This window comes from Rhinoderma darwinii, chromosome 9 (assembly GCF_050947455.1).
Source record: "Rhinoderma darwinii isolate aRhiDar2 chromosome 9, aRhiDar2.hap1, whole genome shotgun sequence".
Classification (NCBI taxonomy): domain Eukaryota; kingdom Metazoa; phylum Chordata; class Amphibia; order Anura; family Rhinodermatidae; genus Rhinoderma; species Rhinoderma darwinii.
Genome location: NC_134695.1, coordinates 22,581,077 through 22,607,704, shown reverse-complemented (window position 1 = coordinate 22,607,704; position 26,628 = coordinate 22,581,077). Strand labels below are relative to the sequence as shown.

The 26,628-nt window shown below is 42.4% G+C and overlaps 1 protein-coding gene across 1 annotated transcript in view; it reads left to right on the top strand.

Moving 5' to 3' along the window:
- Window positions 1–898: 898 nt before the first annotated feature.
- The window catches only part of OVOL1 (ovo like transcriptional repressor 1), a 39,743-nt gene continuing 14,013 nt past the window's right edge, over window positions 899–26,628 (top strand). The window contains exons 1-3 of the mRNA XM_075837356.1: window positions 899–998; window positions 6,716–6,888; window positions 15,975–16,149. Coding sequence (XP_075693471.1) covers window positions 899–998; window positions 6,716–6,888; window positions 15,975–16,149 — 448 coding nt within the window. The remainder of the gene's footprint in view (window positions 999–6,715; window positions 6,889–15,974; window positions 16,150–26,628) is intronic.

Below are 26,628 nucleotides of genomic sequence, written 5' to 3'. Positions count from 1 at the left end.
ACATACTCCTAACTAGAGCTACTTGATTTTCATGTGGCAATGTGTATGCAAGTCAGGGTGTGGGTCGTTTCTTTCTCCCACCCAGAAGCCATGTCCCCACCTTACCAATATCCATCTCCTCCCTGAAGCATTTCCACCTCACTCCAAGCGGTTTTGAAACCGGTTCAACAGGCTGAAAGAAGATAATGAAAAAAATTATAAAACAAAGGATCCTCCCCCCACCGTTATTTCACAACTGGTTCCTTTACAGAAGACACTCACACTTCATCCATGTATATTCAAGCTTTGGAAGATCAGTAATCCTGAGTGACATGGAATCTGTCATCCATGGAATTGTCATATAGTTCCAGGATTCTTGAATTGATTTTCCAACATTGGACACAGTAAAGCATCATCATTATCATCCAAGAATCTTGGGATACTCAACATAACAGGACAAAGTGGACCTTTCATTTTCAATAGGACTCTCTCCTGAATGATCAGCATGGACAACTGTAATAATACTGACATTGTATCTAATTTTTTATTTTGGAGTTTTTTTTTGTAATACATGAATACTATTTATTGATTGGAAAACATTCCACTTGTTTTAAAGTATCAATAATTTTAGTACCAACACAATGCTACTTCATGAATGATCGGATCCACTATCTCCGTACACTGCATTCTGGAGATAAAAAATAGACCTGGCTTACATATATGAAGAAAGTGCTAAATTCTTCTGACTGAATTAAGAGTATCTATCACTCATAGATTCATCTATCCAGAGCCTAATGGACTGTTCTATCATCATCAGACAGATATATACTGCACTACAAGGAAATATTTGGCTCATTTGACCTAATTGGATGTTTGTGGAGTTCCCAGCTTTGGTGGTCCCCGTTACAAATAGGACAAGATGCCCAGAGCATTTTTGGTGAAGAAGTCCAGTTTGGGAAATTGGAAGAGAAAATGGGGAGAAGTACCTGATGAGGACAGAGGGGAGATGTATATTCCAGGTGAATCATTTATTATTGTCTAAATATTTTTAATATAGTCTTTAGGCTCTGTTCACACTAGCATCATAGGTACAGTTATTAAATACATTTATGACAGACCATTTTCCTGATTGAGCCCACTGACTTATTATGGGGTCCAACAGGTTTCCATCATGATTCTGGTAATTATGACAGCAATAATAAGGCTGCAGGCTATCCTGTTTTTGACAATTTAATGCCGCCAAAGAACATGAAAACAGCCAATGTGAACAGAGCATTACCTACACAATCATAGAATATTAGGTTGAGTATATTATACATGATAAAAGCCACATAATCATGTTTCATACACAGCCTTCTTCTCTAGCGTCATTTATTCATAGGTCGATTGATTCTGTTTAAGGATGTGTATTAGTGAGTTGTTGATATTGTAGTACCCTTATGTAACAATTCAAGCAACTCTAAATGATGGAGCCTTGCTTTTACTGTTGGTGCCTTGTGTAGGAACTAGAAGTAATGTTTGGAGGTTGACATAGATGTAAAGATTTCCTGCAGATCACCTGAAAGATCTGACGTTTATTCAATATCAGTATCAGGGCTGCACAAGCTCTCTTAAAAGGGTTATCCTTCCACAACATTTATCACCTATCCACCTGCCGCTCCGTTCATACAGGGGACAGGACCCCCATTCTCTTGATAGGTGGGAGTCCCAGCGATCAAAGACTTATCACTTATCCTGTGGATGTGTGATAAGTTGTTGTGGTGAAATAACCTTTTAACGCCCAAGGCAAAGACTTCAAAATGTACCCTCACCACACCCCCCTCGTCTCTGAAATGTAATGTATGCACGTATATGCCCAAGGCAACAGTCTTCTAAATGTGCTATATTTTTTCTACTAATTATTCTGCTCATGCCCACATTCCTTGTTTCTTAACATTTTGCCTAAATATACATTGGCGATTTTAGCCTCCTTCCTGCCCCTCCACACATGTAGTGTTAAATGGTGTTTGCCATCCTTCTATGCTTATGAGGTTACTGGCACCCAAAATCAGGCCACTGTGGCTCTCTGCCCCAGCGTGACAAGTGGCACTCTATAACCAATGAATGATTCCTTGTAGGGTAGCCAGTGCCACTTATTAGACACCACCCTCTGTACTGCAAGCTTCACCAGCCGCTGGGTAAGCCCTGTATTATATTATTTTTAAATTAAGTGAGAGGTTCAGAGCTCAGTTTTTCTTATACAGAGTTCCAAAATCACGCGCACCAGACGGAAGCACTTCCGTGGGACGCGCGTGATTCGCGCAACAGCAGTAAAAATTATGTATGAAAACAGAAAAGCACCACGAGCTTTTCTGTTTACAAACATACAAACAGAGTGTCATAATGATGGTGGCTGCGCGAAAATCACGCAGCCGCGCATCACATGGTGATGACACACGGAGCTGTTAAGTGCCTTTTGTGCGCGCAAAACTCCGCATTTTTTGCGTGAGCAAAATGCCCACGCTCGTGTAAATCCGCCCTAAGTCTGTGTAGGGACATATCCCCAACTGGTAACACCCAGTTGTCAATTTATTCATACATTTTTAGGTGGAATAACTGAGGAACAGCAGAACTCAAAGTTCTAAGGAAAGATTCTCCGGAGTTGTTATTTCATCGGGAATACAAGTATTTACTAAAACAGTAAGATGTCAGGAGAGGTGTCAGGTCCTCTTTAATAACCACACATGTAGACCCCATTAACAATGTTGTTACCTAACCAAAACAACAGGACTATAAGATGTCACATAATTCACTTTTGCATATATCCACTTCATCAGTATAATAACCAAATGCAAACACACTCCCGGATGTTCACTCTCCCCATCACATGGTAATCAAAATCAACCAGACAGCAACATTTACATGCACGTTTACATATATCAGTACAACATAGCACATATAATACACACAAGTACTTGATAGGTTGACGAAAGTTATACGTTTAATATCAATTATGAATCCAATGCATATGCTGTAATGCACTACATGGGCAATAGTAAGTGCTTACCTCTCCTAGCCGTTTCAACCACACCCTTGCTAATAAGTGCATAAAATAAAGTATACAGCCATGCATTATCCATAGATAAACATTTCACTTGAATGGGTCATATCGAAGATCTATATGACTTTCAATGTAGCACTGTCATGAAACACCATCTTTGTAGTAGTCATTTTGTCAGATTTGCATCATGCTATAGTGCTGTAAGTGAAAGTGCTATCGTTATTGCTGTGAAGAGAAAAGATCCAAGATAAAATAAAAGCTCATGAAACAGTAAGCAAAACAAGCTATGGCTGGGTTCACATGAGCATGTTCGGTCCGTAAAGGACGGAACGTATTTCGGCCGCAAGTCCCGGACCGAACACACTGCAGGGAGCCGGGCTTCTAGCATCATAGTTATGTACGACGCTAGGAGTCCCTGCCTCGCTGCGGAACAAATGTCCCGTACTGTAATCATGTTTTCAGTACGGGACAGTAGTTCCACGGAGAGGCAGGGACTCCTAGCGTCGTACATAACTATGATGCTAGGAGCCCGGCTCCCTGCAGTGTGTTCTGTCCGGGACTTGCGGCCGAAATACGTTCCATCCTTTACGGACATAACATGCTTGTGTGAACCCAGCCTAACAGAACAGGGCCATCAAATGCCGGCTGCGTGTAAAAATTATTTGTCCTCAGTTGTAACTTTTTGAATATCAGAATGTCCGAGTGCTGAAAGCAGAGTCCTTAAAAATTTTTTTGTTGTAGAAGAATCTGATTATCGAGCAAAGAATCATAACCTCCACTCCTTCAGCACCTTTGGGATATGCTGGAATGACAACTGCAAGCCAGGTTTTAAGGCCCTTTTACATGGGCCGATGATTGGGCGAATAAGTGCTCGTACTAACACTAGTTCCCAATTATTGGGCGTGCAAACATGGCAGCGAACAGCCGCCATAAAAATGGTCATTTGTTGGCAGCACATTTCTCCAAGAAGACAGGGCATGTGCTGTCAACAATATGCAAACTGTATGGGGACCAATAATCACATGAACGACATTAACGACGAACATCCCCTTACTTCTGATCATCACTCCATGTAAATGGAGCAAATGAGTACCAGGAAATCTGCCCGCGTAAAACCACCATTAGGCTGGGTTCACACGACCATGTTACGTCCGTAATGGACGGAACGTATTTCGGCCGAAAGTCTCGGACCGAACACAGTGCAGGGAGCCGGGCTCCTAGCATCATAGTAATGTACGATGCTAGGAGTCCCTGCCTCGCTGCAGGACAACTGTCCCGTACTGAAAACATGATTACAGTACGGGACAAATACGGCCGAAATACGTTCCGTCCATTACGGACATAATGTGCTCGTGTGAATCCAGCCTTAGTGTCCATCATCAGCACCTGAACAAACTAATACTGTTGTGGCTGAATGAATGAATGAGAGTCCCTCAACCATGTTCCAATCTAGTGAAAAACCTTCCCAGAAGTAGCAGCAAAGATAAGACCAGTGCCATTTCAATGCTCATGATTCTGTAATGAGATATTCAATGAACACAAATGAATGTACTGTCTAGGTGTCACATACTTTTGGCTAAGGCTTAGTTCAGATCTGCGTCAGGGCTCCATTCTGGCGTTCTGTCTGAGCTTTCTGTCAGAACGGAGCCCTGACTGAAACAAATGGAAACCATAGGTTTCCGTTTACATCACCATTGATTTCAATGGTGATGGATCCGGTGCAATTGGTTTCCGTTTTTGTCTCAGTTGTGCAAGGGTTCCGTCATTTTGACGGAAGCAATACCGTAGTCGCTTATTAATTCCATCAAAACGATGGGACTCTTGCACAAGTGAGACAAGCGGAAACCATTTGCACTGGATCCGTCACCATTGAAATCTGACGTAAAGCTCCGATGAAACGTCAGAACGGAGCCCTGATGCAGATGTGAACAAAGCCTAAGTAGTGTACTGTAGACATTTTTTTATCTTATAATAAAAGTGCGCAGGCACATACAAGAAGTATATAAGACAAAGACATGCTGAAAATGTCCATCTACCAAAGAATGTTTTGCTTTAAAGGCACTGTACACCCTTGCGTTATATTAGTCGAATGCATCTAAAAAACAAAAATGAATGAACCTTGCAAAAACATTTGATAGAAAATTTTCTGTTGTTGCAAGTTCCTTGAAACATATTATACCATAAGCACCTTTTTTTTTTTTTTTTTATTAATTTAGCTCAATATGCACCATTTCCACCATCTCATAAATCCATGCACCCTATGATGCTAAGGATAAATCTCCCCCAACGGACTGGAATTTTACCTACAGCGATCACTGTTTGGGGTAAAAGAACTGTAATCTCCGTATAGTGAAACAATACAGGAAATATAGCTTCTGTTAGGAAACGTCTGTCACTTTAAGGTTGTTATGACTACTAGCCAAGCTTCTGGGTGGCTCTGGTTTTTGATGCAGAGCCAATCTCATTTCTCTGTCTGCGTCCTATCAGGCAACTCTTGGTATTTTTCTGTTTTGCGATTTGGACTTTTAGTATCTCCTGGTTGTGAACTCTGCTTGCTGATTACCCCTCTGGCTTGTCTGGTTTTCCATTCTAGTATTGACTGCATTGCATCTCCTGTCCAACACCGTATTATGTAAAAGCAACCTGGGTTCTATGCAGCCAAATCCAACCTGCCTTGCGGTGGGCTCTGGTGAAGACCATAGAGTAGCCTTAGACTCAGTTACCTCAAGTTAGTCACCAATCTGGTCAGCAGATTTACCTGCACGCTTGAACCAGACAGTCTCCAGCTGCCTTTGGGGAATTGCTCGTATAGCAATTCCATAAACTTACACTCTGGGGAATTGTTCAAGTAGTGATTCCTTGACAGCTTCATGAACAAGACACAATCCTAATTCAGTGACTGATTGTTACATATAGATAATGGAGAAACAGAAAGAAATAACAGTGGATATAACTTGTACAATGCAAAAATAATACTTTGCACCTTGAAAGTTACACTACATTACAATACATTACGGCTTATTTCTCCTTTATCACGCTCACTGGAGTTTATGTATAAAAAGTGTATTGTCCACAATAAGCTTGGAAACATAAAAATGGCACCGATTTGTCTCAGCCATGGGATATATGCATTAAAAGTCTAAAGAATGTATCACAAATGTGTTATTTGCTGTTGTACATTTCTAACAGCTCTCTATACAGAAATACTGTATTTCACAATGTATATGTCTTCCCTGTCTGTATTCCTGTTTATGTAAATGACATCTGTGTTTAAAAGAAGACAACCCCTTTTTAAACAGAGGCTAGTACAGCAATCAGCTGACCACCACGGGTCTGGCTTCTCTAACTCCTAGCATTCTGCTGTTATCGCTGGTGGAAGCTTCATCTAGCCAGACATTGCCTTAGGGAAATGTAATATTACATGACCATATAACACATGGATTAGACAGGTCCGCCACAACAAGAGCCGCTCTTTATAAACAGCTCTTCATTCTGGCTCATAGAGGGGAGGGAATGAATCGGTCACCCCCTCTATGACATCCACATGCCCTAATAGGCGATTTGGAAAGGGATTGTCTCAATAAGCACTCAACCACTAGTTTTATACACAACTTCCATCATATTCTTTATTATAGTATTCTAATAAGATCCTCAACAGACTCTATACCTGACGCTCTTTTATTTATCACAATATAGTGACTTTGGAATACATTGCCCAGAAAGATGTGGGATCTGAGTACAAGAATGAAGTGGCTTTGGATCTATCTCTTCCAAATTTGCGTTGTGTAGCAAACCCCTCAACCTATCAAGGAATACAGAGAAACCCTGGTCAAGCTTCTGAGAATCCAGACCTGAGACTATCACCTCAGGTATATAGCAGTCAATATACACAGTGGTGTAACTATAGGGGTTGCAGCTTTCACAATTGCGACCGGTCCCTGAAACCAGGGGGGCCCACGGCCCCTCGCACAACATCAATGAAAAGTTACTATAGTAACTGGGGCCTATGTAATAAACTACACGGGCCCCCGTTACTATAGTAACTGACAGCACTTACATTCCATGTTCCAGGGCGCAGCGGAGGTCCAGACGTCACAGCGCTGTGCACAACGCATGACGTCACAACGCTATGCGCTGCGCACAACATCCCGACCATGGATGGAGTCAGGAGCTCCTCTGCGGCCAGAGGGGAGGGTAAGTTCAATGCCACTCTGCTGAAGCTGATGGGTCGGGGTCTGACCCTCAGGACCCCCGCCAATCAGCTGTTTTGAAGGGGGTGCAGTCGCTCATGAGAGCGCTACTTCCCCTTCATTCCGGTCAATTTCTAACGCTGAATCGCCAACACGTATCAGCGATTCACAGTGTGAGGAAAATGAAGGGGAAGCAGCGCTTGTACAAGCACTGCACCCCCTTCAAAACAGCTGATTGGCGGGCTCCCAGCTATTGGCGGGGGTCCCATCAGCTATTGATGGCCTATCCTGAGGAAAGGCCATCAATGTTTAGGGACTGGACAACCCTTTTTAAGCCTACCGTATGGCAGGCTTAGATACAGGGCCCCAGCAGACAGTAATCTTATACTGTATAAGATTACTGTCTGTTGGACCCTGTATCTAAGCCTACTTAGGCTTAGATACAGAGTCCAACAAACAGTATCACACATGCACTTGGGCCCTGTATCTAAGCCTACCATATATGTTAGGCTGTGTTCACATCACCGTTGCCCTTCCATTGAGGGGTTCCGTTGGAGGTTTCCGACGGGTAACTCCTTAACGGAACGGCAAACTGAAACCTCAGCTTCCGTTTCCCTCGCCATTGATCTCCATGGTGATGGAAACGTTGCTAAAGGTTCCCGTTTGTCACCATTGTGACAGGGTTCCGTTGTACTTACGCAACCAATAGTGCATTCGACTGTCAAAATAACTGAACCAATCAATGGTGAGGGAAACGGAAGCTGAGGTTTCAGTTTGCCTTTCCGTTATGGGGTTATCTGACGGAAGCCTCGGACGGAAGGGCAGAAGTGATGTGAACAGGCCCTTACTAATGTTTTTTTTGTGTTGGTGTTTTTTTACAGGTTCGGTCGTTGGACTACGTCGGATTTGAGGACTACTTCAATGACGGAATTTTTTTTATAATCAATAAAATGGTTAATGAGGGTTGTGTGTTTTTTTTTTATTTCAATAAACCTGTTTGTTCTGTCTTTGTTTTTTTTTACACATTATTACTACTGGTTTATTACTAGGTGCTGGCTGATTGACAGCGTCCATTACTAAAGCGGGGCTTAGTCTTAGCCGGTGCAGAGGCTAACATTAACCCCCATTATTAGTCCGGTACCCACCGCCACCAGGGGTGCCGTGAAGAGCCAGGTACGATCCAGTACCCGACCCTCTGTAGTAATGGTCGGCACTCGAGCCAAACACAGTGGCCCTTCCCACCCTGGTAGTGCCAGGCTGCTGCTGCTGTGTTGTATCTGGCTGGTTATGAAAAATGGGGGAATCTCACGTAATTTATAAAAATAAAAAAAAATAATTGGAAAGAACGATGTGGAATTCCCCCAGTTTTTATCACCTGCCAGATACAACACCACAGCAGGCAGCATTACCAGGGTGGGAAGGGCCATTGTTTTTGGGCTTTCCCAGCCTAATAATACCAGCCTGCAGCCATGGCAGTGCCCAACCATCACTACAGATGGTCGGGTACTGGATCGTACCTGGCTCTTCCTGGTGGCGGTTGGTACCGGGGTAATAATGGGGGTTAGCGCTAGCCTCTTCATGTCTAACATTAACTCTCGCCTTAGTAATGGGCATTGTCAATCAGCCAGCAGCTATTAATAAGTTGGTAGTAATAAAGTTAGAAAACTACAAAGACATATAAAAAATATTTAATTGAAATAAAAATCCCACATAATCCTCGTTATCCATTTTATTGAGAATAAAAGCACGCCGTTATCGCAGTAGTCCTCGAATCCGAAGTAGTCCAACAACCAAATCTGTTCAAAAAAACACAAACACAAGACAAAAAATTAGTAACACGTAAAAAAGCAAAACAATTCTTATACTTACCTTTCCTGGTTCCAGCGCTGGAGCCGCAATGTCAGCGAGCTGGGCCCTATATCTATTACTATCATGTGTGATACTGTCTGCTGAGCCACTGTATCTATTCCTATAATGTGTGATACTGTCTGCTGAGCCACTGTATCTAATCCCATCATGAGTGATACTGTCTGCTGGGCCTTATATCTAATCCTATCATGTGTAATACTGACTGCTGAGCCACTGTATCTAATCCTATCATGTGTGATACTGTCTGCTGAGCCTTATATCTAATCATATTTTGTAATACTGACTGCTGAGCCACTGTATCTAATCCTGTCCTGTGTGATACTGTCTGCTGTCAACTGTATCTAATCCTATCCATAGCTATAGGGTCGTAGTGCTATAGAAATGCTGTCTCCTATATACATATATACATACACACACATTTTTGGGGGGGTATATGTATTGGGGCTATTTCCCCTGGCGTTTCAAGAACTTAGTGACGCCCCCGGCTGCTGGTGCTGCATCGTTGGGTCATTTAAGAGACCCGGCGATGCAGGTGAAAGCTGCTGACCCTCGGCCATGAGAAGTTTGGGGGAGGGGCAAAAAGAACCTTTGCATCAGGGCCCATAAGCCTTTAGCTACGCCCCTGCATGAACACATACAGTATTCATGTATTTAACTTAATCTACGTTTCCTATTCTTGACAGGAATCATTCATACAGACCCGTAAAAGCCTGAGGCAATCTAAGGACTTGCACACAGTCCTAAGAAAATGTCGCTGTTTATTAGTTTATTAGTATTACTGAACTAGGTTACATTTTTTGCCTACATAAGTGACTAAAGTTAAAGGATTCGTTAATTTTTGAGCACCAATTTAAATTTCACACATGAGGCATGTTCACACAGGGCGGATACGCTGCGTAAAAGTACACAGCGTATTCACCCTGGACCCCGCAGGGAATTCCGGCCAAAAAAGTGCAGCAAATTGTGGTGCAGTTTTTTGGCCGGAATGTCCGCTGCGGAAAACAGCAAGTTAAAAAAATAAATAAGCTTATACTTACCCACAGACATGGCATCAGGGGCGTAGCTAAACGCTCATGGGCCCCGATGCAAAAGTTCTTATTGGGCCCCCCCCGCAAACTCCTCATGGCCGACGGTCCGCAGCTTTCAGCTGCATCGCTGGGTCTCCTAAGTGACCCGACAATGCAGCACTAGCAGCCAGGGCGTCACTAAGGCTGGGTTCACACACCCTATTTACAGACGTAATTCGGGCGTTTTAGCATTGAATTACGTCCGAAAATGCGTCTCAAAAGCGTTGGCAAACATCTGCCCATTCATTTGAATGGGTTTTACGATGTTCTGTGCCGACGGTCATTTTTTTACGCGCCGCTGTCAAAAGGCGGCACATAAAAAAGACGCCCGCATTAAAGAAGTGCCTGTCACTTCTTCAGACGTAAATGGAGCCGTTTTCCATGGACTCCATGGAAAAACAGCTCCATTTAACGTCCGTAATGGACGCAGCGAAAAACGCCTGCACATGCCATTACGTCTGAAATTCCGGAGCTGTTTTCTCCTGAAAACAGCACCGTAATTTCAGCCGTAATGGAGGCTGCCGTGTGAACATACCCTCAGGGCTTAAAATGTCAGGGGAAATAGCCCCAATACATATGTGTCCGCCCCAAAAAAATGTGTGTATAGGAGACAGCATAGCATATCTATAGCACTACGACCCTATAAACTATGGATAGGATTAAATACATTGGCTCAGCAGACAATATCACACATGATAGGATTAGATACAGTGGCTCAGCAGACAGTATCACACATGATTGGATTAGATATAGGGCCCAGCAGACAGCATCACACATGATAGGATAAGATACAGGGCTCAGCTCGCTGACATTGCGGCTCCAGCGCTGGACCCAGGAAAGGTAAGAATAATAATTGTTTTGCTTCTTTATGTGTTACTGATTATTTTTGTGTGTTTGTGTTTTTTTACAGGTTCGGTTGTTGGACTTCGGATTCAAGGACTTCAATGACGGCGTTTTTCTATGTGCTTGTATCTTTTTAAACTTTATTATCACCGCCTTAGTAATGGCCGCCGGCTGATTGACAACCTCCATTACTAAGGCGGGGCTTAATGTTAGCAGGTGCAGAGGCTAACACTAACCCTCATTATTACCCCGGTACCCATCGCCACCAGGGGTGCTGGGAAGAGCCGGGTACGAACCAGTACCCGACCATCTGTAGTGACGGGCAGGCACCAGGGCGGCCGCAGGCTGGTAGTATTAGGCTGGGGAAGGGCAAAAACAGTGGCCCTTCCCACCCTGGTAATGCTGCCTGCTGCTGCTGTGTTGTATCTGGCTGGTTATGAAAATTGGGTGGGGACCCAACATCGTTCTTTCCAATTATTTATTTTTTATTTATTTTTTTAAATGAGGTAGGGTCCCCCCATTTTTCATAACCAGCCCGATACAATAAAGCAGCAGCAGCCTAGCATTACCAGGGTGGGAAGGGCCACTGTATCTGGCCTTTCCCCTCCTAATAATACCAGCCTGCGGCCACCCCAGTGGCCGACCATCACTACAGATGGTCAAGTACTGGATTGTACCCGGCTCTTCCCAGCACCCCTGGTGGCGGTGGGTACCGGGGTAATAAAGGGGGTTATTGTTGGCCTCTGCACCGGCTAACACTAAGCCCCGCCTTAGCAATGGATACTGTCAATCAGCCGGCGGCCATTACTAAGGCGGTAGTAATATAGTTTAAAAAAAACCACAAAGACATAGAAAAAATATTTTATTGAAATAAAAAAAAAACACACAACACTCATTAACCATTTTATTGATAATAAAAAAAAAGCCGTCATCGAAGTAGTCCTGGAATCCGCCGTAGTCCAACGACCGAACCTGTAAGAAAACACACAAGAAAAACGATTAATAACACATGTGTTAGGCTTAGATACAGGACCCATCAGACAGGATTACACATGGGCCATGTATCTAAGCCTACCATGTGATTGGCTTAGATACAGGGCCCAGCAGACTGGATCACGCATGGGCCATGTATCTAAGCCTACCATGTGATTGGCTTAGATACAGGGCCCAGCAGACCGCATCACACAATCTGTGATCCTGTCTCATGGGCCCCCTAAGCCTGCTACATCGTAGGCTTAGAGGTTGTGCAGTCCCTAAACATTGATGGCCTATCCACAGGATAGGCCATCAATAGCTGATGTGTCTCCCGGGACCCGCAAATCAGCTGTTTTGAAGGGGCCGCAGCACTCGTACGAGAGCTGCTTCCCTTCATTTCACTACTCGCTCACACTGTGAATCGCCGACACCGATTCACAGTGTGACCGGAATGAAGTGACCGGAATGAAGGGGAGCAGCTCTCGTACGAGTGCTGCGGCCCCTTCAAAACAGCTGATTGGCAGGTCCCGGGAGTCGGACCCCGCCAGTCAGGGCTAATCTTACCTTTCTCTTCAGCCGCGGCGGTAGTTCTGTCGTCTCGATGCTGTGCGCGGCGTATAGTGCTGTGACGTCATGCGCTGCACACAGCGCTTGACGTCAGGACCTCCGCTGCGATCCAGAACCAGGAAGGTAAGTAAAGTCTGTTACTATAGTAACAGGGGCCCGCGGTCCGAGTTACTATAGTAACTTTTTATTGATGTGGTGCGGCACCGCTGCGACCCCTATAGCTACGCCAGTGCATGGCATTGCATCCCTCTGATGTCCTGCAGTCTGGCCTCCTGAATTGACGTTTAATTCCATGTGACCGCTGCAGCCTGCAGCAGTCACATGAGAGGAAACCTCATGCAAGGAGGCCAGACTCAATGGAAAAGCATAGAGATCTGAATAAGTATAACCTTTTTTGAATGTATTATTTGCAATTTGTTGCAGGTTTTACACGCAGCAGAAGACAGCAGCATAAATTCACATCCTGCAAATTAAAAAAACGCATTGCAGGTCAATTTCTGAATGGTTTTCCAGCATTTTTTTTATGCAGCGTATGAATGAGATTTGTTCGAATATCATCCACTCTACTGCTACTGCATTACCCTGCAGATTTTCCATAATGAAATCCACTGCGGAAAATATGCAGTATTTACGCTACGTGTGAACATACAGTACCCATACAGTATACAATTCACAATTCTGCAGGCTTCAGAGGTGTTATCTCCCAGCATTGCTTGCTGGGTCAGTATCTATACAGAACTTGCTCTGATGATTTGCATTCTGGAAAGTGATCTTTACTAAAGATATTTAAAAATATGGGGAAATTCCAACTTGCCCAATCTCTTGTCCCCCTGGGACTTAAGTACTACCAGAGGTGCCTGATATGAGCATATCCTCCTCTCCTGTAGGTAATAAATATGCATGTTTAGCCAATTCAAGCGATGACAGCTATCATAGAGGTGTATCTGTGTAGCAAGATTGTTGACTGTTGCCAATAGCAACCACATACAGGATGTGTCTCAGTATCAGTAGAAGATAAGTAATGCAATGCTTTTACAATACTAAATATTATATATATACACACTCCTCAACATTGAAATTGCAACACCAAGCAGGGCAAGCCGTAAGGTTAAACAAATCGAGGAAGTAGCGGGTGTTGCTAAGATCTGAAAATGATAACATTTTCAAGCACCTAGCTCCAATCTGTGGCTTGTGGGAGGGGCATAAAAGCCAGATTGAAAGAAAAGTTTTTTAGCCACATAAAACCTCAAAAATCAAATCAAGTGGTGTGGGATGATTGTGTGATGCCTCCTGTTTATCAACGTGACAGTTTTCGCCACTTGTCGCAAACTGAGAGGGACAGAATCCTTAAACTGAGAGACCTTGGTTTCTCACTCTGGCAAATCTCTATGCATCTAGGCTGAGATGTCAGCACTGTTCAACATTGCGTGTCCCAGAGGTTGGGAGAACAACAACGAACAGAAATGAAAGCAAGAGGTGCACGGAGGCGAACCTCTGTACAGACAGATCGTCTGATTGGAAGAATGGCATGTAGTGATTTATTATGTACTGCAAGTGAAATTGGACGTCACATCTCAAGCCTAGGGCGGCAACCAGTGTTGACAAAAACCATCAGAAGACGTTTGGACGACATTGGGCTACGAGCCAGACGCCCAGCTACAGGTGTTACGTTGACCACATGCCACTGCTCTCAAAGACTATCATGGTGCGCAGCAAGATGGCAACAGAGGCTGGAATTGAGGTCTATTCTCTTTAGCAATGAGTACCGCTTTTGTCTATCTTTCATGTCTATCAATCCCGTGATTTCCACAATTCTGAAACTTTTCCTTCTTAGTGTTGCAATTTCATTGAGGAGTGTATATACAGTACTGTGTAGAAGTTTTAGGCAGTTGTGTAAAAATGCTGCAAAGTAAGAATGTTTTCAATAATAAAAGTGTTAATAGATTTTTTTTATCAATTAAAAAAATGCTAAGTAGATGAATAGAAGAGTAATCTAAATCAAATCAATATTTGTTGTGACCACCCTTTGCTTTCAAAACAGCATAAATTCTTCTAGGTACACTTGAACACAGTTTTTGAAGGAACTCGGCAGGAAGGTTGTTCCAAACATTTTGGAGAACTAACCACATATCTGTGAATTTAGGCTTCCTCAAATCCTTCTATCTCTTCATGTAATCCCAGACAGACTCGAGGATGTTGAGATCAGGTCTCTGTGGGGGCCATATAATCACTTCCAGGGCTCCTTGTTCTTCTTTACACTGAAGAGAGTTCTTAATGACATTGGCTGTATGTTTGGGGTCGTTGTACTGCTGCAGAATAAATTTGGATCCAATTAGACGACTCCCTGATGGATAAGTATCTGCCTGTATTTCTCAGTATTGAGGACACCATTAATCCTGATGAATCCCCAACTCCATTTGCTGAAATGCAGCCCCAAACTTGTAAGGAACCTCCACCATGCTTTACTGTTGCCTGCAGACACTCATTATTGTACCGCTCTCCAGCTCTTCTTGGAACAAACTGCTTTCTGTTACAGCCAATCATTCAATTTTGACTCATCAGTCCAGAGCACCTGCTGCCATTTTCCTGCACCTTAGTTATTATATTTTCGTGCATAGTTGAGTCGCTTGGCCGTATTTTCAAGGGTTTCCAAGGGTCCCACTGGTTTCTGCCAGTTTTGAGCTGGTGGCACTGCTGGACATCTTCCGATTTCGAAGGGAAGTAAGCAAAATGTCTTTTATCTGCTGCACTAAGTTTCCTCGGCTGATCACTGCGTATACGGTCCTCAATGTTGCTAGTTTCTTTGTGCTTCTTCAAAAGAGCTTGAACAGCACATCTTGAAACCCCAGTCTGCTTTGAAATCTTTTCCTGGTAGAGACATTGCTGATACAGTATAACTATCTCTTGTCTTGCTGCTCTGCTGAGTCTTGCCATAGTGGACCTGTGACATGTCTTCCACAACCTCACCATTGTAGCAGACTTTGGCTGTTCCTCATCCAGCTTTAAGCCTCCTACACTGCTGTTTCTGTTACAGTTAATGTCTGTGTTTCAACCTACATATGAAAATGATGATCATCACCTGTTTGGTATTATTGGTTAAACATGCAACTGACTATAATCCTACAAAATCCATGACTTTGTGCAAGTGTACCTAGCAGAATTGATACTGTTTTGAAGGCAAATATTGAATTTACTTTGATTTTTCTTCTGTTCATTCACTTTGTATTTTGTTAATTGCTAAAAAAAAATTACAAATTAACACTTTTAATTTTGACAGCATTCTTACCTTGCAGCATTTTTCCACAACTGCCTAAAATTTTTGCACAATACTTTATATTTTCAGAGATTCTATGTATTAGCCTCCTTACAGTCATATAGACGCCTTGGTCTGGTTTATTTAGACTTTTCTGTTCCATGCTGAGTACATTTTCAATATCACAACAGGGTGAACAGAAGATGCTGTACCGCTGCACATTATGCGACAAGAGCTTTACATTCCTAAGGATGCTGAACCGTCATATGAAGTGTCATAGTGAAATAAAGAGACACCGGTGTGAGCATTGTGGTAAAGGATTCAATGACACCTTTGACCTGAAGAGACATGTACGCACCCATACAGGTGAGGGAGAAAGCCGCTGAGAACCATATTAGTGGCACACACTATTTTTTTAACTATACCGCTAGACCAGCGTGTTGGAAGCTCAAATGCTACACCTATTAAACAAAGTACAGTATACACTATAATGGTATAGAAGATTGGCAATAAACTGAACATTAGAGAGAGAGCTGTGACCCCTTTGTTCAGATGATTTTGGGAGTCCCGAGGGTTGGACTCCCAATAATCAGGCATTACATTTCCCTGAAAACGTATTTGAATTAACTTCCCTTATAAACTGATGGTAAACTTTCATTATTTCAGCATATTCAATCAATAAAAAAATGACCGTTTTACCATCAATTTGTGAGAAGCTAATACAAAGGTGATATCCAAGATGGCTGCACTTTCTGTTCTCACTTGCAGAAATGGCTCCAGAAACAAAAACAGAAAAATGCCAGTATCTCTGTAAGTAAATAAAACATAACTACCAACGTTCGGCTATTGCTCTAACATCTAATTTTTGGGATGGCTTAGATGGAAATCCTGTAAACTGGCCATATACATTAGATAAATGTTGGGGAAAATAATAGGCATATAAGTATACGAAGTTACTGTCATCAGTTTACACAGGGAAGTACAGAATTTCCAAAGGATAAATTTCACATTGTCTTTATAACTCCAGGCATGTTGGTATCTAAAATAAATATTGAGCAGAAAATGGGAACTTGCTGGCACTATATTACCATACTAAATGTCGGGTTGCAGACAGTAGATAGCGTATTATTTTTGTTTTTTCTGAATTGTCATATTGTGGAGCCCTAGAGCCATCTAGTGGTTGATGTTTCTTAATAAAAAAAAAGTTTTTTTTAATAATGACCATAACAAAAAAGCAAGAATAGGAAATTATTGAAACTCTGGTGCCACCTATTAATTGTGGTTAGTTTTCTTTATAACTTTAGTAAGCACCTCAAAAAAAGCCAGAATAATTCACATACAGTAAATCCTATAATATAAAAACTATATAAAAACCTATCAAATATGTTTCCAAAAATATACCATTTTCTTTTCATTTTTCAAACAAAGGGGCAGATTTACTAATATTGCAAGTTTTAGACAGTGCAAACTTAGATAAGGCAGTCAGAATTATGCGCTAAATTTATCACAGTGGTGCATGCGGTATGATCAATTTGAAACATCTAGCTAGACATGTTAGACACTTTTCTCTTCCTTATACCACCTCTTGGTTAGCTTAGTTTACGCCATGTTTTTGTACCAAAATTTTGGCTCACGACCTTGTCATTTTAGCCATGACCCCTTTGATGAAACGCGCCCTTTCTCGCTAAGCCATGCCTCCTGGCAAGCGTGCAGAGTGTCTAAAACAGTTTATAAATGTGGTGCCCGTGTATGCCAGAATTCAGGTGCATTTTGAATAGTAAATCTGCCCCAATATACTTCTCTAAAACTGACTAAATCCAGCGTGGTAATGTAATAAGAGGATATCTAAGATGACTCCAGCTATGTGTACTGCACAAACAAGCTACAATAAAAACTGAGTAGTGTCTGAGTCTTCAAGGTGAGGGGGGTACAGGATACATGCGTACAACATCCTGCACACACTGCACAATAACCTATTGAATGGTAAAATTATTGAACTTTTAGGAAACATGCAAAAGTTTCCTGTTTATCTATCTGAAGAACCATGCTACCACTGACAGTTGCAAAACACAAATCCATATCCTAATAAAATAAAATAAAATGTTGCCTTTTTTTAACGCTTTGATGGGAAAAGTACAAATATATAATATATAACAAAAAAAAAAATATTACAGGTTACAGAAGTTAAAAAAAAGAGCAACAAATAGAACAAAGATAAAAAAAAAAACAAGGATAATGGCAAAAACATTGCTAATAGCTGCCCTGGGTCGTTCCCTCTTTTAATTACGCTTCTAGGGGCGGGTGTATGTGGTTGTATTGGAGTTGGGGGTCTCTTCCATCATATTATATGTATGTATTTATGTATTTATGCCAGAGTAGATCTCTAACTATCCAGTTAAATGTTATTAAATGCTATTTTAAATTATTTTATTTGAGTGCCAAGAAGTGCATTGTGCTATATAGCCTAGGCATTTATCCATAGTTAAAACCAAATGAGAACAAAACACAACCTTTGGCAGGCAATAAAAATAAATATTTTTAATGAAAGAAAATTTTTTAATATACAAACAGGTATAAAAATAATAAATCACAAGTGTAACCTACACACTAGAACAGAGAAAGAAAAAATAAATAAATTGCGGTATAAGTGGCAAAAGTATATATTGTGTCAAGCTCCGACATGGGGATGCCAATGGGCACTGAAATCAGAGAGTAAATATCATAGAAATAGTCAAGCATAGTACAACAGGCTATTGAAGATCTCATAGTGGCGACACACATTGATTAGCTTCATGAAAAATGAGAGTCAATAACAAGAAAACAGCAACATTCCCTGACAAAGCTACGTCGAAACCGGCATCGGAAGCGTGGCTGTGGTGTGGGTGTGGTCCTACCTGGGTATGTTCTACAGTTCTAACTTAGTTGCATCTCCAGGTATTATTTTTATTCTTCCATTGTACCAACGCATTGTTGCTATGTTCCAGTTATTGACTCTCATTTTTCATGAAGCTAATCAATGTGTGTCTCCACTGTGAGATCTTTAATAGCCTGTTGTACTATGCGTAACTATTTTTATGATATTTACTCTCTGATTTCAGTGCCCATTGGCATCCCCCTGTAGGACCTTGACACAATATATACTTTTGCCACTTGTACCACAATTTTCTCTTTCTTTGGTCTAGTGTGTAGGTTGTACTTGTGTTTTTATTCTATTTATGCCTTGTATATTTTAATTTGTTCATTTATTAAAAATATTTATTTTTATTGCATGCCAAAGGTCGTGTTTTGTTCTCATTTGTTTTTTTCTAAGTAGGTTACACGTACCATTACACTTAGGGTTCTTCTATTTTTTTGTTTACTTATCCATAGTTATAGCTTTATAATTCTTCTTAAGCTTTTCACGACCAAGGACGAAAATGAACGTCATGGTCGGCTGCTAGTTCCCGCACCAGGACGTTCATTTTCGTCAGTATTTAAAACTGTCACTCTGTGTAAACACAGAGTGACAGGCGCGCGCTGACAGCTGTCCTAGACAGCTGACATATCAGTCTCGCCGGACAGCGGACCATCGCCGCTGCTTTCGGCAATTAACCCCTTAAGTGCGGCGATGGAATGCCGTCGCCGCATTTAAGTGGTTTGAAGCACATCGGCAGTCCCCACGAAGTGATCGTGGGGGCTACCGATGCTTGTCGTGGCAATCGGAGGTCAGACAATGACCTCCGGGTTGCCATGTACGGAAGACTCGGAGGAGCAGCCTCCGGCCGGTCCTCCTCGCATTCCTGTCAGAGTGACAGTCACGTCACAATGACAGTTAGAGTACATTACACTACGTGTGTAGTGTAATGTACTCTAGCAGCGATCAAAGCTGCAAGTCTAAGGGAATGACCACACGTGGCGGATTTCCTCCGCAACTGTCCGCATCAATGCCGCACAGAATCTGCGTTGCAGATTCTGCTGCGGATCTGCACAAAATGTGCAGTAAATTGATGCGGACTAGCTGCTGCGGACTGCGGTAAAAGTACTTCCCTTCTCCTTATCAGTGCAGGATAGAGAGAAGGGACAGCACTTTCCCTTGTGAAAGTCAAAGAAATTCATACTTACCGCCCGTTGTCTTGGTGACGCGTCCCTCCTTCGGCATCCAGCCCGATCTCCCTGGATGACGCAGCAGTCCATGTGACCGCTGCAGCCTGTTATTAGCCTGTGATTGGCTGCAGCCGTCACTTAGACTGAAACGTCATCCTGGGAGGCCGGACTGGAGACAGAAGCAGGGAGTTCTCGGTAAGTATGAACTTCATTTTTTTTTACAGATACATGTATATTGGGATCGGTAGTCACTGTCCCGGGTGCAGAAACAGTTACTGCCGATCGCTTAACTCTTTCAGCACCCTGGACAGTGACTATTTACTGACGTCTCCTAGCAACGCTCCCGTCATTACGGGAGCCCCATTGACTTCCTCAGTCTGGCTGTAGACCTAGAAATACATAGGTCCAGCCAGAATGAAGAAATGTCAAGTTAAAAAAGCAAGACGGATCCGTAGCACACATAACATTTGCATGACAGCTGCGGACTTAATTGCGGAAATTAGAATCTCCATTGAAGTCAATGGAGAAATTCCGCCATGAGTCCGCCACTGCTCCGCAACAGACAGAGCATGCTGCGGACACCAAATTCCGCTAAGCAGCCTATGCTCCGCAGCGGAATTTTACGCCTCGTCTAAACGAACACTGCTAAATTAAAGTGTAAGTCAATGGACAAACGGCTCCGCTGCGGATTAACGCTGCGGAGTGTCCGCAGCGGAATTTAAGTGAAATTCCGCCACGTGTGAACCCAGCCTAAGTGTCCCCTAGTGGGACAAGTAAAAAAGTAAAAAAAAGATAATAAAAATGTTTTCAAAAAAGTGTAAAAATAAAAGTTATAAGTGATATAAACATGAACTGCTTTTTTTTCCTATAATAAGACTTTTATTATAGAAAAAAAATTAACACGTTAAAAAAGTACACATATTTTGTATCACCGCGTTCGTAACGACCCCAACTATAAAACTGTAATGTTATTTTTCCCGCCCGATGAACACCCCAAAAAAAATCAATAAAAAACTACGACAGAATCACAATTTTTTTGGTCACCACCGCTCCCTAAATAAAGAATAAAAAGTGATCAAAAAGTCGCATGTACCCAAAAATAGTACCAATAAAAACTTCTATCAAAAAACAAGCCCTTACACAGCTTTTTTGACTAAAAAATAAAAAAATTATGGCTGACACAGAATTTTTTTTTTTATAAATAAGTCATTTTATTGTGCAAACGCTAAAAAAAAGGACCAAACCTATATACATATGGTATCGCCGTAATCGTACAAACACGCAGAATAAAGTAAAAATGTCACTTATAGCGTACGGTGAGCGCCGCAAAAAGAAAACCTAAAAAACGGTGTCAGAATTCCTGTTTTTTGCTCAGGATTGCAAAAAAAATGTAATAAAAAGTGATAAAAAAAAAAAATCGCACGTACCCCAAAATGGTACCAATGAAAACAACAGATTGTCCCGCAACAAACAAGCCCTCACAGGGCTCCGGTGGTGAAAAAATAAAAAAGTTCTGGCTTTCAGAATATAACGATGCAAAATGTGCAAAGTGTCCAAAAGTGGATAAGATCGGGCGCCATTTATCAGTGCGACACCGGGCACATATCTATGAAATATTATTTATTTACCCCATTATTATACCCTCCTATTATGCCCTGATGTTCTCCGCACAGATTACACATACCCCCAAATTATAAACTGAAATACCAGCAAAACCCCAAACAAAACTACTGCCAAGCAAAATCTGCGCTCCAAAAGCAAAATGGCGTCCCTCCCTTCTGATCCCTACAGTGTGCCCAAGCAGCAGTTTGCGCCCACGCATATATGGCGTCGCGATACCCGAGAGAACCCGCTTAACGTTTTATTATTGAGGTATTTGTCTTCTGTGGCCCAAACTGGGCACAACATATTATGCACTAAAATGGCATATCAGTGGAAAATTGCAACTTTCACTTTGAACCAACCGCTGTGCATTAATCCCTTTGCGCACTATGACTTAATTGCCCGTCATGGTGCGGCGATTGATGTATGGAGCCGGCTCACATGCTGAGCCCGCTCCATACGCTGCGGGTGTCAGCTGTGTATTACAGCAGGCCCCCTCGGTACTAACGGACAGGTACAGTGATCGCTCTGTTACAGAAGCCTGTAAGAATAACAATATACTGCAATACATTAGTATTGCAGTGTAATGTACCAGCGATCCAACGATCGCTGGATCAAGTCCCCTAAGGGGATTGATTAATAAAATGTGTAGAAGAATTATAGTTATTAGTAGTGAGAATTTATTTTTTTTAAAGTAAAAAAAAAAAAAAACCTTTTCGCATTTTTCTTCTAAAGTAATGTAAAAAAATTAACAAAATTGGTATCGCTACGTCCATAAAAGTCCGAACTATTACAATATACCATTATTTAATTTGCACAGTGCACACCGTAAAAAAATTTTATAATTGAAACCACCAAAATCGCTGGTTTTTTTTTGGCACCTTCGCTCTAAAAAAAAAATGTAATACAACTTTTGAATCACTTTTTATGTACCAAAAAATGGTACCAATAAAAACTGCAGCTCCTCCCGCAAGAAATAAGCCCTCACACCGCTCTATTGATGGAAAAATAAAAAAGTTATGGCTCTTGGAAAGCGGGGAGTGAAAATCTAAAATATGAAAGCAAAAAATGGATCAGTCCTGAAAGGGTTAATTCATTTCTAATGAAAAAACGTATGACCACATGTGGGGTATTTCCGTATTCGGGAGAAATTGCTTTATAAAAAATGTTTGTTTTTTTTTTTCCTCCTTTATCCCTTGTGAAAATGAGAAAATGCAACATTTTAGTGGAAAAAATTTTGACATAAATTTTCGCGCCCTAATTCGAATAAACTCTGCAAAAGACCCATGGGGTGTAAATGTTCACTATACCACTAGAAAAATTCATTGAAGGTTTTTCCAAAATGTGGTCACTTTTGGTGGGTTTTCACTGTTTTGGTCCCTCCAGTGCATTGCAAATGCGACATGGCACCGAAAACCTTTCCAGCAAAATCATAAATCCAAATGGCACTCCTTCCCTTCTGAGCCCTGCTGTGGGTCCAAACAGCAGTTTATTACCACATATGGGGTATTGTCGTAATCGGGAGACATTGCTTTACAAATGTTGGGGTGCATTTTCTTCGTTATTCCTTGTAAATAATAAAAATTTCTATGTTGTTTCAGAAAAAAAGTACATTTTAATTTTTACAGACTAATTCCAATATATTTAGCGAAAAACCTGTGTGGTCAAAATGCTAACTATACCCCTAGATGAGTACCTTAAGGGGTCTAGTTTTCGAAATGGGGTAGTTTATGGGGAGTTTCTATCGTTCTGGCAGCTCAAAGCTTCTCCAAATGTACAGTGGGGCCTAAAACATTTTCAAGCAAAATATGAGTCCTGAAAGCCTCCGGGTGCTCCCTTCTTTGGGGCCCTGCCGTGTGTCCAAACAACGCATTAGGGCCACAATGTGGGTATTTTTGAAAACAGGAGAAAGAGGGTGATATTAGATGCCAAGTAAAGTGCGTGCTAGGAATGCTAGTCAAGCTTGGCTGATTAAAACAATAAGTATAGCCCCCCCCCACATGTTTCGCTGTCAACACAGCGTCCTCAGGGGATCAAAAGGGGGCTAGTACTAGCCCCGTTTTGATCCCCTGAGGACGCTGTGTTGACAGCGAAACATGTCGGGGGGGGCTATACTTATTGTTTTAATCAGCCAGGCTTGACTAGCATTCCTAGCACGCACTTTACTCGGCATCTAATATAGCCCAGCAGTCTGCAGCTGCCGGACTGACACCCTGCAATTTGAACACTTCATACTCTGTCTGGCAATACATGCAGATAGAGAAAAAATAGAGCGTGTGCTAAAGCAACATTGGCTACAATTTTTAATTGTTCGTGTCTATTTTTTTGTCCCTATGGACATCTTTAAATGAAATAATAAAAGTTACTTTTTAATTATATCAGTTAGCAGTTGGGAAATTGGTCTTCAGTGTGCCTCAGGCACATTTGTTTTGGTTTTTTTTTTGGTTTTTTTCTTCATTCTCATGGTCGCTTTACAAAGAAATTGGTCTTCAAACTGATACTTTTATGAAAAAAAGTGAATTTTTTTTTTTTCACCTGCTATCTATTAAATTTAACAAAAAACTCTGTGGTCAAAATACTTACTATACCCCTAGGTAAATACCTTACGGGGTCTAGTTTTCTAAATGGGGTCATTTGTGGGGGTTTCCATCACTCTTAGACCTATGAGCCTCTGAAAACCTGGCTTGGTGCAGGAAAACAAAATGTACTTCAAAATTTATAAAATTATTATTCAATTTGTAAGTCCTCTAAATTGCTGAAAATGTATTTTATGGGGGGCGCTCGCGAGCTGCTAACCAAGATGGCCGCATGCTGAGGTAGCTCCGCGACTCCTGGGCACAACAGCTATATAAAGCAAACATTTGAGGTGAATTCACTCGCCCTTTTACCCTTCTTCTTCCTCCGGAAGATCTTCTGCCCGGATTGTTCATGGTTCGGAAGAGCGCAGTGGGCCGAAAGGACTCGAAACCGGAGTCCTCCGTCCCTGCCCCCCAGCCTGAGACTGCAACTTCGCCCGCCATGTCGGCTGTTTCGGACGACGATATACAGGCCTCGCCTGAACTTATTGCAGGCTCCCAAGAAGACGGCTCGCAGATACCTGAACCCCAGTTCACCACCAGGGACGCTTCTTTGCTGCAGAAATTTAAACAGCTCCTGCAGCAAGAATTGCAGCTCACCGCTTCTAAGCTGTCGAGAGATCTTACCAAAGAGATACGTGAACTGGGAGCCAGGACAAACGTCTTGGAAACTAAGATGGACGACACCATCGAAGTCTTGAATGCGCACGATGCCGAATTTGATTCACTGAGAGCAGACCTGGATTCAACGATGCTACGCCTGGAGGACTTCGAGAACCGTGCACGACGGGGGAATCTCCGGATAAGAGGTCTGCCCGAGACATACGAGGACCTTAACTCCTCCATTACGGCCCTATTCCAAGAGCTGGCACCGGATCTCCCGGTGGATAGGCTGGAGATGGACCGGGTTCATAGGTCGCTAGGCCCTAAACGACAAGATGGCAAGCCACGAGACATAGTGGTGAAGCTCACTTATTATGCCACCAAAGAAACCCTGTCTCAAAAGGCTAGAGCCACATCGTCCCTAAAGTTTCAGGGCCACGAGTACCAAATATTTGCGGACCTTTCTCCGATAACTATACAGAAAAGGCGAAATATGAGAAACCTACTGGCTGTTCTACAAAGCCGCCATATCAAATATCGATGGGGATATCCTTTCAAGCTCCAATTCTCTCTAGCCAACAAATATTATTCGGCCAGCACGGCAGATGAGCTTCGGCAAATTTTGGTCACCCTACAGCTTCTACCGACAGACGCCGCCCGATCAAGTCAACTTTCTCAGGAACGTCGTGATGGGCCGCCGCTACGTCCTATTTGGAACAAGGTCCCCCCCCGCAGACCACCCGGGAGATCTGGATCCGTTTATGATATCCGAGATGACCCCGACTGATGGATGAGTACTTTTAACATGTTTCCACCCTGTATATTGGTTCTCTTGCGGCGGGGACTGATCTATTTGCTGGGTGGCGGGCGGTAGTGGAGGCCATGTTTTGCTGTATCTGGAACAAGTTTGCTGTTTAACTAGATGCAAGGTTTATTAGCTTGGCACTAACCATTTATTTTTATTTTTTCTATTAATGTGGTTGTCGTTTTGCTGTCCTGCCGGCTAGACATACTTTGCCTTGCCTTTTGGCGGCACTGTGTGTATGGCCTGCAGGGGGTCAACCGGCAAGATAATTCCAAGTAATTGTTGCCTTGATTGATGGCTATGTTTAATTTTGGTTATATGACTGAACGCGACTCGGCGTGCCTGGTCCGCCATCTTACTTGGGGCAGAATGTTCTGGAGATTCTGTATCTGGAATAAGTTTGCTGTTTAACTAGATGCAATGCTTATTGACTTGGCACTAACCATTTATTTTTATTTTTATTTTTTCTATTAACGTGGTTGTCGCTTTGCTGTCCTGCCGGCTAGACATACTTTGCCTTGCCTTTAGGCGGCACTGTGTGTATGGCCTGCAGGAGGTCAACCGGCAAGATAATTCCAAGTAATTGTTGCCTTGATTGATGACAATGTTTAATTTTGGTTATATGATTGAACGCGACTCGGCGTGCCTGGTCCGCCATCTTACTTGGGGCAGAATGTTCTGGAAATTAATGTTCTCTCCCCCTGGCCCATACTCTCTTGCTAGTTTTCCCCTCTCTGTCATTGCTTTCCCCTATATGTCATGACATGGTGTTTAGGTTCACCTCAACAGATTGCCGTTACCACACCTTTGTGCCCAGGTGTTGGCGAACCCGAACTCTATCAGTAGTATCCCCTGTGCTACTGTCCACCCTTTTCGGTCGATTTTCGGACGAATTTCCCTCTTCAGTTTTCCAAATGCATATTTGTCTCTACACCCCTTTTTACCTATTCTGTTTCTCCCTCCCCTCTCTTTCCAGCCCTTCTTTCCCTTTCCCCCTGCCGGTCAGAACTCACTATAAAATCATCAGATCATACATATGGCTACTTCTGCCTTGAAAATAATCTCTCATAATGTCCAAGGCTTTAATTCGCCACATAAACGATCGAAGGCATTTCATTTCTACAAAGCCTGTCATGCGGACATTGTCTGCCTCCAGGAAACCAGGTTCTCTGTTGC